Raw genomic sequence first — 18,881 nt, 5'->3', positions numbered from 1 at the left:
TTCACATATTTATAAAAAAAACAAAACGCTGGTTGTAGTTTTTCACAGTACACTCAGACATTAGCAAGAAGAAAAGTCAAACAAATATGCTCACTGATGAAGTTAACGCTATGCCCTGAAGTAATCAGAACAGGATTAGAATTGATTTACATTTTAAATATAACTAAATGTTTCCAGAGCAAAAACAGTAATGTTTACAACAACAAAGTCATTATGTAAACTCAATAATATCTCACTGGAAACAAATCTCAAATGTCAATAAAATAAATAATATTTCTGACATGAAAATACTGAGTGAAGTTTAGAAAGAATGAAGAACATAGACATCTACCAGTCACTACCAGTATCAGTCTTTCCTCCTGCTGCTGATGTGATTTACTGCTGCAGGTACTGCTGGTAGAGAGGAGGAGCTGCTTTGTCTCAAGAAGAAGAATTTGCCAAATTTTAATATTTGTGGCAAAGATAAACTGTTAGGCTACATACAGCCAGCTTTCATTTTAACTTGTTTGTAACAACTAGCTATTAGCTCAGCCAGTGTGCTGTTGTGTAAAACATACAGGCGGTGGATGGGACACTGCGGGCAAAGCACTTAAAAATATCGGCTTTTCTACATGTTCATGCTTATTGAACGGCTGGTTTGATAAAATACGTATTGGCTTTTCACTGCACAGAGGTTTTACTGCTCTTACAGTAATGAACATAGTTGTTGTGCTGTCTGCTCTGCGCGCGCGTGCGTGTGTGTGTGTGGGAGCAGCCGAGCCCCGCCCTAGGTCAAACACCGACACAGGGAGCAGAGGAGAGGCTGCAGCAGTGACACCAATTCTTATTCACTCACCACTGTCTCCAGTCAGCTGCTTGAAGTGGAGAAAGTTTGGAAAAGTGGTTTGTTTCCAGTCACTTCAGAGAACTAAAGTAATCATTGCAGTCTAACAAGTTACCAAATGATGCTGTTCAAAGTCCTGCCAACACAAACAATGAGGAATATTGACAGCTTCTTCTTTAGCTTAGTAAAAGGTCACTGACTCACAAGTCTTCATTGTTTAACAGCTACATTGCACAAAAAAGAGATTTGAAAGGGGGGGAATCCCAGATTTTCATATTGGTGTTGTTGGCAAGAAGTTTGGCTGCACTTTGATGTCTGGTTTTTCTTGGATTTTCTCTTGATGTGTTGTGGGCGTCTGATGGTGTTCATCTGTTCAGGCACAGTAGCTTTTGCTGGTCACAAAATTTTAAAATCTTTTTGAGTATATCAGAGCTGTGTTTCAAACAGCAAGCTAATTCCACTACCAGAAAGACACACCATACCTGGTATTAAACACAGCAAATGTTAAAGCTTTCATCAGCAGGCAGTATATGAAGTCACATCAAGGAGAGAAGCACAGTTGACATTTAAGCATTTATTAAAATGAAAATGCCACAGATTATTTAAGTGGCATTGTAGCAGTATGAAATGAAATGCTTCATGCTGTCAACTGATTTCTTGTTTGTTTGTTTTTCATTGCTGAAAACGGCAGCATTGGTTTGTCCATACGTTGCTGATCTCTTGTGCAGCACCGCCGTCAGACCAGTGTTACCCCTCGACTAACAGTTCACAGCAAAGTCTTGCAATTCGTGATTAAATATCCATGAAATTTGCAATGGTTATGTGTTGTCCCCAGAGGATCAACACTAATGATTTTAATGACCTTCCTTTTGTGCAGAACGGCAGAATTTCGACTTTCCACAAAAAAATATTCAAGTCAAATAGGAAGATTACATGTGAGTTTCTCCTCTGGCTAAAATCCACTACCATGCTATAGAAACATCTCATAATGTAATGGCAGGTTGCTGTGAAAATGTTCCTGATGTGAAGATGAATCCTGTTGATTATAATCAGTGTAACCTTTCCATTAGCTCTCTCTGTGTAGCTCAGCTGTATGTTGATACCCTCTGCTCACCAGCATGTCTGTGCATGTGAGGTCTCAGGGAGCCCCAGCTGTACAGCTGTCTGAGGCAACACAACACTATTAGCGCACATGTGGACAAACTACAAAACAGCCTCAATGATCCACAAGCCCGAATGTATCGTCACAAACTGGCTCCGAGTCAGCGACAAAAAAGGGGATCACACATGGATAGAGTTTGTAAAATGACATTTATTGTCAACTTAAGATAAAATGTAATATAGTGATAAGGTTAGTAATGAATGCAGTGTGTGTGATGTGTGCAGACAAAACACAAAACTTTAACCCATATGGCTGCTGGAGGCATGGGAGGAAGAAAAGAGAAAGAGGTTAACAAGGAAGCCACCCAAATAGGCTGAGGCCTAAACTACCCAGGTGCAGGTAGTTTCCTGACGCCCTCTCCGGCCCCGCCCACCAGCTCCTGAGCTCCTGAGCAAGGAAGCCAAAGCAACCTCCCAAGCAGAAGGCTGAGAGGGATGTCACAGTATGTTGCTGCTGGAGGTGGTGCTGCCAAAAGGAACGGAAGAGGAAAATATCAACCACTAGTGCAAAGATAAAGGCAAGCTGTGCTGTTTCTCATACAGGTTGGCTGCAGGGCTTCCAAGATTCTTCTAAAGATAAGAAGGATGTAGTCAGAAGATGCTGAATTTGGAGGAGATGAATGTAGCTGAATGTCAGGGGAAGATGGGTGCTGATTTGGCCACCGGTGCTGACTGGTTAAGTTAAGTCTGTCACGGTTGGGGATTGTAACGACATGTGAAGTTTGCATCCTGTCCTGTATAGTGGTTGGCCATTCCTTCAGTGTCAAAACCAAACTGAACACATTTCCACTGCCAGTGAAAGCAAAGATGTTTGTGTTGATCACGGTGAACATTGTTGTAATCAGAAGAAAAGCATCGTTTAGCAATTTAGTGGAAACACATGACTGTGTAAAAGTGGAATTGTAGGGATGGGAGTGTTTGGGAATCTCACGATTCAATTCTGATTCTTGGTGTCTGATTCAATTCTGAATTGATTCTTGATTGAATTAATAGAAAAGGGGGGAACTATTTTTAGTCTTACTCCAGTATACTGTGTGCCAAACCATTCACTGGTGTCCTTAGTCTACTGAAATACAATATGAAAAACAAATGGCTGTTATGAATGGTCCACAGTGTTTTGATTTTAAAAAGTTAACTGCATTAATTGATTCTCTTACAGTCTTCTGCCTGTATGAGAATAACAAAATGAAAATGGAATTTACTGACCAACATCACTGGTTAAATGTCTTTTGTAAAAACAGAAGCTGGTGTGTTTGCTTTGGTGGAAGGAGAGAGGGAGGCGGAGTGCTCCAGCAGTGGAGAGTAGCCTCTGTGCAGCTCCAGCAGAAAGTCATCACTGTCCAAGATGCTGAATAGGCGCAGGATTTTTGAAGTGAAACAGATTGAGCATCAAGTTATCTTCACCCCAGAGTTGGTTGAAGTTGTTTAATGCTTCAGCTTGTGTTGGTCAACTGGTCTTGGGTTCTGCTAACGTTAGTCCAAAGTTAGTTTACAGTGGAGCAGCTGATAACATTTATTTTAATGGCATATGATGACTGTATTTTCAGGATATGACCTGTAAGATGACTTGAGTAGATGCAGCAACAAACATCATAACATCCACACATAATGGTTCTCGAGGGAGGTGTAGCATGGGGGTCTATTGGCAATCCCATGGAGCATCCCTATAATTTGGAACCTCAACCCCCACCCCTCACTTCCCTTCCTGTCCTCCTTTTCATCTGTGTTTGCTCCCATGAGGTGGGTGTGGCTTCTCACCTATGAGGTTTTAGTCCATGGTGTGCATATGGTGTTTATTTTGTAATTTCTTGTCATCCAGTTTCTGTTTTTAAATTGTTTTTTTTTTTTAATAATTATGCCTCTGTCTGTGTTTAATACTCTGCTTTAGTGTGGCAGGAAGATGATACTCTCAATAATATGAGCACATTCTTTGAATTGATTGTTTGAAATCAGCCACAGTTTAACCAAATGAAGATGTTTTTCTTCATGATGATGAGGAGTGAGGGGTGTAAGCTGTTTTTCCAGACCCCTGCTCAAACCTTTAACTGCCCCAGACTGGCCACCTGCGGTGCCTCTTATCTAGCGAGTTGGCTAACAACACTAACTTGGATGTTTCTTGCGATCTGGTCTTTTAATCTTCGCAGATTAATCATGACCCCGTTTGTGTTTTAGAGTCTTGTTGTTAGCTGATTAGTGTGAGGTCGTCGGGGTCAGCGGAGTTCCTGCAGGACTGTGGAGAGAAACGGTAGTGTGTGTAGTTGTTTTTAAGAGAGTGTGCTCAGTCATCCAGAGACTCCATCCCTACTGAGTTGCTAATCACCACCCACCACTGTTAGAGGAGCTCACATCATGAGTACTCTGTTTTAGACTGCTATATTGTTATATTTATAGAGATTAATTGGAAGAAATGTGGAGTATTCTGCTCAGAGTGTTCATTCACATTCACAGTGACATGGGAAACGCAGTCGTGCAAAATGTGGAATATTTCTATTTAGTCAGGATGTTAAAATCATGATTGACTACAGCATCTCATCAAAAAATGCACTATATATTTCACTAGCTCAAACACTCCAAAGTTAGGCTAAATTTTCAAAGGGTCCCTAGACTTCTCACATCAAGATATCTGAATGAAGATGTGTTGTATGGTTACCCATGAGTCTCCCTTCACAGACATACTCACTTTATGCTAATTCCATGCAGTTTGGGGAAAAAAATCTGCAGTTATTTGCATGCAGTATAAATGTGTTATTTTCACCTATTCTAAAAATGGTGTATTTTAATATTTCTGCATACTGGAGCCATAAACAGTCTTGGAATTGCATAAGTTGGGTATGACTGGAAAGCTGAGACTCTTGTGGATTCATTGAGTCCCATCGTATTCATGTGTGATGATGTTAATCCCCATAGTAGCCATTTCATTGTAGTGAGACCATTTTTTTGAAAGTTGACCTCACTGTATAAAATGACCTATTGTGACCTGTAGGATAATCACAGCCTCATGAAACTTTACAACCACAAACTAGAGATTGAGGGCAGTAAGAGGATGTATGGCTTTCCTAGATATACTGACAATAAGGGGTTTCTGAGCAATTTCCAGAACAGAAGTGCTCACCATCCAGTCGCCAATTCTTACAGAAATCTCCAAATGTCTAAAGTTTTTGATACCAAAGCACAGCATGAATTTTTCTGTGGCGTTCCTCACGGTCTTATGTGGTATTTTGGAGGGATTTTTGACCATTTTGTATCAATTCTTGACTGGTCAAATGATTACATTTTGCACCAAATCTGTGCAACAAGCCCTTATACACTCTAAACGATCAAAATTTGAATAGGCACCTAACCAAAACATGATGTTTATCACAGATTTATGACTAGAAAAACTTGACACACAGTACTGACCTGCATCTCAAATCTTCAGGTTCCCAGCTTTCAGATGATGTATACCACTTCTATGTGGCATATGCTGCTGACCTACTATCTTCCCCTAAAGATCCCCTGCCCCTCCCAAAAAGACAGAAATGGATCTATGGTAGGGAAGAGGGTGAGAGGAAGAGGTTAATTTTGTATGTCCTCAAAGCCCTCAGAGGCTACAGTCGCCGTTTTTGTTGTGTGGCGTTACCATTGTTACATGTAGTTATCATCTATCACAAGGTTAGTGGAGAAGGTCCATGTTACTCTGGCCTGCAGTAATGCAATAGACTGACTCTCCTCAGGACACAGAGCAGCTCCATTCTCTGTCATTCCTGCTGGCCTAGTATGACCTCAGCTACCTGTTCACTGTCCACCGCAGAGCAGCTGATCATTCACAAGCTGGATTTACTCACCTGCCTACTTTCTATAAATGTCAGTATGCTGTGCTGTTTGTTTTTGTAGTTTGTCTCAGTTGTTTTGTTGGTGTTTCTACTGTGGGATTGTAGGTAAATGTTAGTCCACAAATCTGCTACTCTTTAGCCATGCTAGTGGTGTGTCTCTAGGGATTACATTGTCAGTCTGTTGGTCAGACACTCAACCAATGTGGTCCACGCTGAAATATCTCAACAACTGTGATGGAATGCCATGAAATTTTATAGACATTCACATTCCCCCCGAATGATGGATCCTACTGACTTTGGTGAACGCCTGGTTTTCCCTCCAGTGCCACCATGAGGTTCAGATTAGTGGTTTTGAGGGAAATGTCTCGACAGCTCTTGGATTAAATCTGGTTGTAACATTCATGATCTAGTGCCTTCAGCGGGTCAAAATTCCAATTTGTCTCAGTCAGCCTCAGCTGTACTAACATGCTAACACGCTAAACAAAGATGGTGCACATTGTAAACGTATCTGCTTAACATCAGCATGTCAGCACGGTCACTGCGAGCATGTTGGCATGCTTACGTTAGCATTTAGCTCAAAGCAGCACTGTTTCCATGTACAGCCTCACAGAGCTGCTAGTGTGGCTGTAGACTCTGTCTTGTTTTTTTTTTTCTAAGAACCGACTACGTCAGCGAACATCACTGACCAGACATAATGTTAACTGAAAGCAAGATGCTGCTCCTGAACGCAACAAGTCAAGCAGCTAAATCAACTTCTGAAGAATAAGTATTTTAGGGGAAGTAATTAGTTAATTTGTTGATTTGTCCTTCTGTCACATGATTGTTTGGTTTTTATCTGTTCACATAGAATGTTACACATTTCATAGTTTTAGTCTACTTTTTAACAACGTCATCAACTTTCTGTCTTTGTTTTGTTCAATCATTGATTCAACACTGCAGAAACCATATTTTTTCTTTGTCTCCCTCCAAACACTTGCTGTACAAATGCTGGCATTTATTGGACAGCTGATGTTGAATGCTTCCATTAGGATAAAGAGTGGATGATTAACAGTTAATCAGTGAGTGGAAGGAGCTCATATGTGAACCACAAGAGTCACTAAAGAATTTCTGATTTCCAGGCTTTTGTTTTATGGTCAAGCCTTGCCGTCTAGCCCGGCCTCATTACAACCCAGTCTGAGTGGAAAGGGCAAATACATAGTGACTGGCATTGTTCTGTGATTGGCATCTCAGTTTAAACCAAGGCCATGTTAATAAACGACACGGCCCTGTCCCTCTTTGAAAGCTTCTGTGAGCACTGGCAAGTTTTCCGTTACAGGTCAGTGGTCGCTTTGTGCATCTCTGCCTCTCAGACGCTCCTTCAGATAATAGTAACCTTTTCAACCTGAACTACTGAACCCCGCTGCACTGACTTCTCTTTCACATTTCCTTATTTTATCTCATGTCTTCATAAGCCTCAGGGGTTTTTGCTCTCACTGGTACCTGACAGTTTTTGAGTTACGACACATCTAGGGTTTTCATGACTGAGTTTGGACAGTAGTGTCTCCCCATCTTAGATTTGCTGAAATGTTGTTATCGCAGAAATGCTTTTTTAAATGAACAAACAGTAGGTTTTAGTTTTGTAGGACATTAGAGGAACCCTGGTAAATTTGAATACACATTTATCTAGTTTTTTTTTTGTATTGCCACTTGAGATTAATTCTGAGAACATCAGTGATATATTTATATTTACATATGTGTATTGTGACATTTTTTTAAACATTCAAATGGATTTGTCAATTATTTTTTCAATTAATTATTTTGACTATAAAAAGTTTTTAAAAAATGCTCATTAAATTTACCCAGAAACCAAAGATATTCAGTTTATTATCATAAATGACAAAGTAAGCATCAAGTTCTTACAGCATTTTTACTTGAAAATGACTGAAATTGTTAATTGATCATAAAAAGTTGCAGACTAATCAAGATTGGCTAATTTTGTGGTTCCTGGAACAGAAAATAATTTTTTGAGTATATTTTGTAAATACAAATCTTTTCCAAATTACAAAATAAAAAATGGTACAATAGCATGATGATGCACTCTTGATGATGTTATGATGTAAAGGTAGTTAAGGCCTACATTTCCCAGAATGCCTTTCATAGAAACCAACATAAGTGTAAGGTTTTAGCAAAGTGTGGAAATGGGAGTGTATATAAAGCTGTCTTTTCTTTTTGTCATTATTAATTTTAGACATAAATGGGGGAGAGTGAGACAGAGAACAACATGCAACAAAGGTCCCTGGCTGGACGCAAACTGGGACATTGCTACTCATGATCTGCGTCTTAAAATCCCAGGACCACCAGAGCGCCCCTACTTTTCAACTGATCACAGCTATACCCTCTTTGGTGTATATGTCTGCTGATGAGAAACAAGAAGCGTCAGTACAGAAATGCCAAACATACAGCGAGGTCTAAAAGTCTGAGACCACATTGAAAATCTCTAATATTTTAACATAAACTTGGAAATAATCATAAAGTTTGAGGATTCAGAAACATTTAAAAACAAAGGCAGTTATGACATGTAGAGTAAAGAAGAAATATTTAAGATTCTGCTCTATTTCTAGGTCAGCAATCAAAGTTAAGCAAATTTATGGCACTTGACCAACTTAACTCTTGGTTAACTTAAGTTCTATTGTCAATGTGTTGCAGATTGTTAAATGTGACTTTTCATAGTACTGTATTCACAATTATTATTGCAGCCAAACCCGTAACCGTAATGAGAGGAGCAGGTCATGGCATGATGGGGGGAAAAAAAGCAAATGCATGTGCCGCAGAAATAACATTACCTACAAAGTAAGCTAGGTGTGTGTGTGTATGTTGGCACTGTAGTCTATAATTTTGCCTACTCAAGGAAAATTTCAAGGGAAGGAAACTAAGTCCTATATGTAAGGAGGGATGTAATGACTTCTACAGTTTCAACAGCCATGTTCATATTCAGCTTCTATTATTATTATTATTAAGTCATCATACCATCAAGTAATAATAGCCTTCCTATAATGAGAACAGTTGTATTAACCAGCTCTATAATTAGCTGAAAATCATATTTTCAAAAATCAAATAGGCTTAAAGTTTGATTATTGTAGAGGTGTAAACAATAGAAACTATATAAATGCAGCAGTAGTGGGAGGTTAGTATGAAAAGTGAAAGACAAATGAACAAACAGGCATAAATGATCAACTAACAGCACTGGCATCTGCAGATATTTTTGTAAAAAAAATCTGTTAATAGTATCACTGTAGTACTGCTGCATGTATGCAAATGATGTACTGTTATACTTATGTATGCATATTATGTACAATAACTCATAGTGAAAACAGCGACAAGGTCTTTTCGAGCTTCTTTTACTGTCCGGCAGACTAGGCAACGGACGTGCATTGCTGCCACCCGCCAGTTTAAAAACAACAACACGTTGGCGTACGTGTTTATTTGCATGTACAGCGGGGCAGTGAGATCCGATCACAAGTGGTGACATCAGATGCATGCGGAGATGCATTCTAACGCCAGGTGTGAACTGACATACTTAAGAGCTGTCCACTTGTGATCGGATCACCCAAGACGCATGTTAATGTCATGTGAACGGGAGCCAGAGGCTTGTTCAAGTAACTCAAATTGCAGCCACCTGTTATAAATGTGACTGTGTCTCAAGTTTCCAGTAGGGGTGGGCGATACCGCAAAATTTGGTTTCGATCCAATACCAAGTGATACAGGGCCAGAATCGCTGATATCAATACTGATACCGATACTTTTGATGATTAATAGCAGCTTATATACTGTCATGTAGCAGAGACCTGTGAGACCAGGGTTTGATTCCCAACTGAAGCATGTGGTATAGTTTTTTCAGTTCCATTAAAATCATTCATTTAGATAACAAGTTTCAATGGGCTGAATATATTATATCTGTATACCTGGATATTCCCGCCTCTCTGAAAAGACTCTCTGTGACTGTGTAGGAGTCTGACGAGGCATTGCCCTCCTACCTCCCTTCTTTTCTGTTGCAGCTCAGAATTCTCTTTCTCGTGGTTTTTCTAGTGCCAACTACAGCTTTTTGGTGAGGAAACTGAGTTGTAGACGGTCCCGGCACACTTGTCTCACAGTCGGCTGTACATGGAGACCGATGTTATTTGTCCAGCTCGGAGGATGGCTCGTTTTGTTGAAAATAAGGTTGTAGCTCATCGTCTGTCTTACTACAGTAGGAAAGAGGCGTTGTTTGTGTTTTAACAGCATTTCGCTTATGAGTTTTAACTAAGTGCCGGCTGCCTGCCAAACATCCAACTACTCATTTAAGTCCAGCTGGCTACTTTATTATATTAGTGTTTGAATCTAATAAAATAGTTTTGATTAACAAGTTGTGATTCGCTATACATTACTGCTAGCCTCCAAACATGACAGAGAAACGTGCTTATCTGTCCATATCAGCCCCGCCCCCACATGCTTTGTATGAATATGTGTGTGTGTGTGTGTGTGTGCGTGCACTCAGCTGAGAGTTTGTGTCCTGCCGAGTAGAGAGCATGGAGTCATCTTCAGTGTTTGACAAAGATTAGCAAAATAACTGATAACAAAACACCATTAAGAATTGCATTGATTGCACAGACGGGGGACATCCTCATTAGACGGGTTACTTCAGTAAACACTGATGGCAGCAATGTGACGATTGCACAGTAAGCATTAAAGTCCACTGAAAGCACTGCATTTTCTATGGACGCCACACACATGTTTATGGGCTTAATGAATGAATGAATGGCGCCATCTCTAAATGGCATTGCAAACACACAGTAAAACAGGCAGTGTTGTCAAACTAAGAGGCCTGTGTCACACTGTCATTTTAGTTTAAAATGTCCAAGAACGCTTTTGTATTTTTTTTTGTCATTGACCAATTATGCAAACTAATGTCAGATGTCCCAAATCCTGTTTTAAAAATAGAATAAGATAGAGTGGAACTTCCTGCAGTAATATATAATGAAGTATAATGAGGATGAAGATGAATAGAAGTTGAGTTGATTCAGTAGATTCATGTTGGGATAATGTAGCTCATCAGGTTTTTGAATAAACTTGAGTTCTTGACAGTTTGAGTGCATGTTGTCATTAAAGCAAAAGGGGGAAATACTAATGGAAAAATCACAACAATAGCAGTATATTTGTTTATGATGTGTTCTTTAAAAATATCTACTGATATACAGTATTTATCAGATTTTTAAACACTCAAATATTGATATTAGTATTGGCCTCTATCAGTCAGTGTAGTTCACTGTAACCGTGCTGAAGTATCTCAGCATGACATCACGTCTGCTCAGTTATCCATGCAAATAAGAAAAATATACCAACACATGTACAGAGTTCATGTGCTTGAGTGTGAATTTTTCTTTCCATTTCAGGCGGCTCAGCTCATCTCCGTCTCAACCTCGGTTCATATAGAGGTGCGTCGGTGAATGGGCTCCTTTAGCCGTCTGTAATTGAACCTGACCCTCTTGCACAATTAACTCTAACCCATAATATTTGCTCAGCGGTGTTGGGTTTTGGATGGCTCGGAGCCCCAAAGAGGTGATGCGGACCTCAGCGTAGTCCGTCAAGCCATCAATCACCGCTACTCCCCTGAAGGGGCGGGGCTCCAAAATCAAACAAGAGAGCACAGTGATGCTAGGTGTTTGCAAGATCTCCCAACGTCACTGAAAGGCAAACTGTATTACTTCTTGGTGCTCCGACTGTGTCCACTTTACAGATGAATACTTATCAATTCATTCATTGTTCTGCTGCTGTTTGTGTTACTACTGTAAGCATTGAGGGACTTGCGACCTTGAGCTTATTTTGTTAAATTAAAGCTTTGTGTTTTCATAGTAACATGTGTTCATGCTATTAAGCCAAGAAGCATATTGGGGGGGAAAAAAAGGATTGTTTTGTATCAGACGTTGTAGCGACACCAACATAAAAAATTTCAAGCCTTAGTCTGCATTTGCTGGTTGCAGCTTCAACAGGATTTTCATGTGTGATAGTAAACAGAATGTCTTTGGGTTTCAGACTGTTGGGTGGACAAAATGAGCAGTTGGGCTCTGTGAAACCTTTAAGGGCAATTGTCACTATTTTCTGACATTTTACAGACCAAACAATGAATCAATAAAGAAAGTAATCATCAGATTAACAGATAATGAAAGCATTGTCCTAATTACCATTCCCATTATGTAATTGTTAGTAGTTTAGTAGTAGTCTACCTAACTACCTGACATATGTTACATTACAGAGACCTGTAACATATGTTGGATTGTTTGTTTATTTGGATCAATAGCTGTGTTCATAGGGTCCACATTGTGACAGTACAAATGAAAACCACATTGAATGATTCACAATGACATAATAGTAACGGATACAATTTTGTGGACACAATAGTGTAATAGGTGGTGCTGGAGTAGGTTTTGATGGTGCAGTGCCATCAAATCAGCCAAAAGAATCGTCCCATTTTTTTAAAGAATACCCTGAAGTGTACATCGAAAATCTAATAAAGGACTTTGACCTTTTAGAAAATGAAGTGTGTTTTTAGGAGATGGTACAATAACAAAAGCTTTTGTGAAAGCTTTTTCTATTTTTTAGGGGGTGGGGAATGTGGGACTTGTCAGCTCTGTAATTGTGTGTAATTTTCACAGTTCAGTCTGTTTGCTTCCAAACTATAAAAAAAAAGACTATCCTCCCATTCATGCAGTCCACTATCAAAAGAACAGAGTACCTAAAAAAGGATTTGATTTAGAAGTTTGCATCAGAGTGACAATCAGGACTCAAAACTAACAGCAACCAAAGAGTTTTCATTTCATTATTTATTTATTTATTTCAAACTATCGCTTAGCAAATGACAAACTGAACCAAGTGTCGACTAGAACGGAGCGCATCTTCTTATGCTGGCACAGCAGTCGGGTGCCCTAAAAATGAACATTCTGATTGATAGCAGATGGGTCACGGGTGGTGAAATAATACATCATTAATGAGGGAAATATTAATTACATTCTCTAAAATGTGAACATAGCAGAGCAGAGCTGCAGTCCGCTGCTGCTCAGCGGCCCGAATTACTGACTCACAACTAAAACTAACAATGGGAAATACTAAGAAATATACAGACACTAATAACAATTATTTCTACAATTATACAAGAGAGATTGCTGGAGAAATTAGTGCATTCAGCATACCACAATCTTTCCAGACCACCATAGGTTATCAGGAGCAGAAACAGCAGACATAGTAGGCTACATAAATACGAAACTGTATTGCAACGGCACTGTTGAGTTCACCATGGAAACATTTAACAATTACTGTAAGCAGCATCTCTAATCTTTAAAGTAAATTGTTAAAGAAAACACTCAAACATCAGCAGGGACAGATTTATTGATTAGTGGGGGCCCCAGGCAAACTCTCTTTCTTTATTTTCACCTTTTGTCTAACTGGGAACATCTCAAATCTTTTTTCTTTATTATTATCGGTCTGTTCTGTTGTCGCGTTTATTCCTGCTGTGTGAAAGGCTGTTAGATTTATCCATATCTAGTATAAAATATCCAAAGTTTATCATCATTAACAACATAACTTTTATTGTGATATTGATCGTTTTATTGCCCAGCCTTCATGATGATAACAAAGTAATGAAAATTTTGATTTTGGGACAGTTAACATTCACTTCAGGATGGTTAAAATAGTTTTTCAGGATGGTTCTGGGACAGTGGTGGGAAGAAAAGTTAGTCTGGAGCCCTGCTGACAATATCTAAAGATCTGCTTTAGAACTGCTGTTAGCTCTTCTTCAACTGAACACGCTCAGGTCTCCACATACATGAGCTTAATTGGTGCTTTTTCTTTAGAGTCCGCTGGGAGAGAGACTGAAAAACATACACCTCCAGAGAAGAACACCTGAGCTCTAGTAGTGTGTTTGTCTTTAAAAACCCATGGGGGTGAAGGAGGGAGGAAGTCTTCACCTTGTCATGAGCCGGGTGCATTCACAAGCTTTACAGTTCTAAATTTCCACTTTTTTTTTTTTTTTTTTTTTTTTTTTGCATTGATACATCAGCGCATGAGATGGAAATGAGAGTTAATGAGCTCTCCTGAGAACGGAGCTGCAGGTTTGGTGGCTCAGTTATTCGGTGGCTAAAAGACTTTTGAGAAGCAAAGATAACAGTCCAGAGTGGTGAGAGAACGTCATAAATATAATGATGGTTCGGACTCTTTGTGTTCATCAAAGCAAACCACAGCAGCCACCGGTATACACACAGACAGTTGCTACATGAAGGTTCCCACACTGAGAGATTTTTTTTTAATGTTTTGTCTGTTACCTTGTGTTGAAGGTTGATGGCCTCATTTTAATGTCAGATTTTCTCTTTGCTTTCAGTGTGCAAGGATCCACCGTACAAAGTGGAGGAGTCTGGATACGCAGGCTTCATCTTGCCTATTGAAGTTTACTTCAAAAACAAGGTACATTTAGTAATTGTACTCACATCTTACCTCTCATTCTATATTTTATACTCTACATTTTCCCCTTTCATTTCCTTGTAAATACCCATATCTGCTATAGGCACTATAACCTGCCTTCTAGTTATATAAGTTTGTGTAACATACATCTGATAATTTAAAACTATTTACCAGGAGCCCCACAGATCTTTTATTTTTAATCATGCTAGCAGCGTGGCTCTACGGTGGCAATGACTGTCTGTCGGTCTGCCTCTTCATGTGATTACCAAAGACTAATATATCTCAACGACTTTGGATAGGTAGCTAATAAATTTTACACATGACACGTGCAAGACATGCATGATCCCTAAAGGATGAATCCCACTGGCTTATGTTAGCATGTGAACATGCTAACATATGCTAACAAATGCTAACAAATTAAAATGGTGAACATGTTAAACAGTACATTTGGTTAAAAATCAGCATGTTTCCATTGTCATTGTGAGCATTAGCATGCCAACATTAGCATTTAGCTCAAAGCACCACTGTGCCTAACAACAGCCTCACAGAGCTGCTAGCATGGCTGTAAAATAACACTGTGTCTACACTGAAAGCTACTCAGTCGCTCATGTAATGCGTGTACAATTCTATGTTTATCAATACAGCTGTCTACACAATACTCATAACAGCTTGCGTGTCACATGCGCAACTATGACCTGAAGTGTATTTTTAAGCTATAAGTCTATTTTCCTTTATTTTCTGTGCGTAACTACAGTCACTGTGTATTGTCACTGTGTATTGGCTCTGAGCGCTTCCAAAATACAGGTTCAACAATGTACCTGAATAGTGTAAGTCTTGTTTATAGGCCTTGAAGTGTTCCTAAAGGGCAGCATTTGTATTTTTTGTGATTGATAACAATTTGATGTTTTTTTATGGTAATGTGCTAAATTTATGGTATTTTTTTAAATGAAGAAGTTTGTGTTTTGACTAGATGAATAGACAAAGTGTGGCCATTAGGTCAGTGTAGCTCATAACCCTCATTATGGCACTTTAAGCAGTTTGTTTGTTTTTTTCCCCCAATGTATTTCTGTAATGTACATTTGTGGATCCACAAATACTACATTTACATCTTCTTAATTCTTAAATCTTAGAAATAGTAGTTTGACAAATTATCTTTCAATGTAAATTCACTTGCACTCAAGATGTTTGCACCTGTATATTTTGCTCAATGTAAATGCTTTATATATATAGAATGCCTGCACCATGACATCAAGGTGAAATTCCAACAGAATTCAGGTCATGTCAGTTTTATCTATAGAGCACAAAATCACAAATTTGCCATAAAGGGCTTTACAATCTGCAGAAGATACGACACCCTCAGAAGAGCAACCTCTTCCAGAATGGTCATTCAATAGATTTCATGTTCAATTGTAAAATTACAATATGGAGAAACTGAAAGAAAATTGACTTGTGAAACAGAAGGTACAAAAATAAGCCATTCACCATTTGACCAAGCCACTGTACATTAATGATACTCTCTACCACTGTGTAGTTGTGGGCTGGCAGGTGCAGGACTAATCCAAAACAAATGTACAGTTGGCACTGTTACAGTTACACTGTTAAATTAATGACATAATGATTGTAAAAAGAGCAAGCATAACATTTCATAACATGACCTCTCTTCTTGATAGACATCAGGTGTGCTCTTTAAATAGATCACCTGCTGGCTTCTAACCAGAAGACTACAATTATTCACATAGAATTCATATGATAAGACATACTCTTCATCATTTATGGATCCATTAATTATGCCATTACCATCAATTTTATTATTCTAGCATCAACTTGCAAACTTGTAATAGATTTCCTAGTAGCTGTTGGCAGTTTCCTCCTATAGAAGTAGTGTCTAATATCTTTGAAAGTCATTGTTAAGCTATGTTAAGTTGCGTAGGAAGACTTAAAGCAGACAACAACTTAGCTTACATCTGAACGCACCTTCATGTGATGCAGTTCACTAGTGTTGATGCCCCGATTGTGACTGTTGTCCTCTTCTCCCTCTCTGGGCGGATGACCACTTTCCCTCAGGAAGAACCGAAGAAAGTTCGCTTCGATTACGACCTGTTCCTCCACCTGGAGGGCCACCCGCCTGTCAATCACCTGCGCTGTGAGAAGCTCACCTTCAACAACCCAACGGAGGAGTTTCGTAGGAAGCTACTGAAAGCCGGAGGGGTAGGAGTGCACGGAGCTTGAGTGACAGTTTTTAAATGCAAAACAGGCGTCTTCTGTTGCAGCCCACCTGACAGAAAAAAAAACCTTTCAAATCTGTTTTTCCAGTGAGAGTTCTCCAGAAACACTTTCACACCATTCATATAGTTGTAGAACACCAGCCTACCACTGTTCAACCACAGGCTAGTAAATCTGTTGGTTACTGAGCAGCTCCACTGCAACGTTCATTTTCTGTATATACAGATCGCTCTACACATTCATTATAGACTTCTGGAGGAAATATCTATTTGCCTGTTATTATGAAATGGTATTAAGGTTTGAACGTGCAATACAGACACAGTTTTAACTGTTATGTTCTTTTTATTTATCTTAAAATCAAATACAAATCATGTCTCATGTAAAATAAACAAGAATATGACCCTGCTTTTTGACAAAAGACCATCTCAGACAATGACAAAGTAACACCTCTCTCTGAAGACATAAAGAACCTCTACCGTCTCCATCATCAGAGCAAAGTGCTCATCTTCAGTGGTTTTGTTTCATTTTGCCGTGGCCTTTCTTCTTGTCATGTGGCACTTTGTACTGAGAAGCACGTAGAAGAGCTGTTGAAATATTCTGATTGCTCTGGGATGCACCAGCTTTATTTGCACTCCTTGTCATCGGAGGTCTTCTGTATCTGTGAGCTTGAATAAGAGGGAAAAAAATCTGATTCTGATTTCTCTGTCTCACCTCCCCCCTCACTCACCCAAACACGCACACACAGCATACTACATTACTGTTCCTTTCTTCTGTCATATGTCTAACATTAAGTAACGCTAACATTAAGCTCACATGAACATTAAGTTTAACATTACGTTTTTTTTGACATGTGCTATTAAAAGCTCAATGTAAACATTTGGTCAGACGTGCATTCTTCTGTTTGTTAAAGGTTTGTTTCAGTTTGAGGACAGTGAGACTTTACACTTATCTTTAGCGTGTCGATCAATCTTTTAATTTAGCATTTAAGATTAGCAACTCTGGGTCATTCTCTTCTCTAATCAGTACAGGACAGCAGTGGTTTCTTTTAGCTTGTATTGTATTTCACGTTTACAGCTCAGGTTAGCTGATAAAATAACGTTAGCTTGGAAAAAAAACATTTAAGTGTGCTTAACTTTGCGGGAATTTCAGGATGACTCGTCTATAAATTTCATTGTGTTTTTACCACACGGTTTACAAAGAGTCTTGTTTTCCTTGACATCAAATGTGAAATGTATCCATGTCTGATCTCATCCCAACTCTCCCTAACATTTCATTGGAAAAGGTCAAGGGAAACAATCACTTTTTGAGCACGAGGACTTGCTAGTTACTACTACTCCTACTTGCAGCTTTTGCCGGGTTAGTTTGAGGTATGAAGGAAGAGGCAGAGTTACGACCTCGAGACTTGCCTTAACATGTGTTTTTCCTTATCCAGATAGAGATTGCATGTGCCAGGTGTAAATTGGGTATTACTGTAGTATTTGGATCCCAAATATTCAAGTCGACAAATTTATGATATGAGTTTTGGCACAATCGTACATTTTTCTGCCAGGAGTAAAAATGTCTTCTGACCTCTTTGTTCAACTCTTAGGCACAGCAGCTGTTGTTCACAAGAGAAGTGTGACTGTGCACGCCAAATGTCATTCTGTTACAGTATATGAGGTGTAACCTAACCACTCCTGCTTTCTGGTATCTGAACAAGTCAGTGTATTGTCTGAGCTTTTTCTATTATATTTTAAAATAATTCTACAGTATACAGTATAATTCTTTTAAACATGTAGATTCCAGTGATTCTCTTAACTTGAGTATTTGCTTTTTTTTTTTTTTAAGAGGCATGGTCTCTGCATGAATGACTATAAATTTAGCAGCACTTAGATCAGCTGATGTAGTCATTAAAGCTCTCTGTACTCGTTACAGTTGTGATAAACTGGCATCAGTTTACCTTTAGTTGCTTCCTCAGTGTGGTGTGCAGTCAGTCTATTGGCCCCCAGCCAGAGGACCCCTGTAGTCTGGAGGTTTTATGACTGGAGCTAAGTGCTCTCTATTTACTTTGCCCTGCACCCCCTTCTTAGCCTTGAAAAGGACTCAAGTGCTGACATAGACCATGTCGAAACTCACATTCCCAATTGTCAGGATGAGTCTCACCACTGAAAAGTACAGTTTCATTAAGTTACTTTACCACACCTTTATTCCACTGATTTGGAGAATCATAAACAACTATTTGGCAAAGATTTATCACTTTGGATCAGTTAGTATTTTATGAGATAAAGCTGTAAATGATAATAGTCTCTTGTCCCCTCTCTTCAACAGCAACGGGATCCTCACAAACGAAGTTCAGAAGACTCAAAAGTAAGATTTCACACATGCTTAGTGGGTCATGAGTGAAACAGGCTTGTCTG

At 39.1% G+C, this 18,881-nt stretch overlaps 1 protein-coding gene across 3 annotated transcripts in view; it reads left to right on the top strand.

Annotated features, from left to right (window-relative positions):
- Window positions 1-18,881, top strand: part of mllt3 (MLLT3 super elongation complex subunit) — a 60,965-nt gene that overhangs the window by 15,198 nt on the left and 26,886 nt on the right. For all 3 annotated transcript variants that reach the window (XM_042401293.1, XM_042401292.1, XM_042401294.1), the window contains exons 3-5: window positions 14,183-14,265; window positions 16,327-16,470; window positions 18,793-18,831. In XM_042401293.1, coding sequence (XP_042257227.1) covers window positions 14,183-14,265; window positions 16,327-16,470; window positions 18,793-18,831 — 266 coding nt within the window. The remainder of the gene's footprint in view (window positions 1-14,182; window positions 14,266-16,326; window positions 16,471-18,792; window positions 18,832-18,881) is intronic.

This window comes from Thunnus maccoyii, chromosome 22, assembly GCF_910596095.1.
Source record: "Thunnus maccoyii chromosome 22, fThuMac1.1, whole genome shotgun sequence".
NCBI lineage: Eukaryota > Metazoa > Chordata > Actinopteri > Scombriformes > Scombridae > Thunnus > Thunnus maccoyii.
Note: the sequence above shows the minus strand (reverse complement) of the source record. Positions and strands in the feature narration are given on the sequence as shown.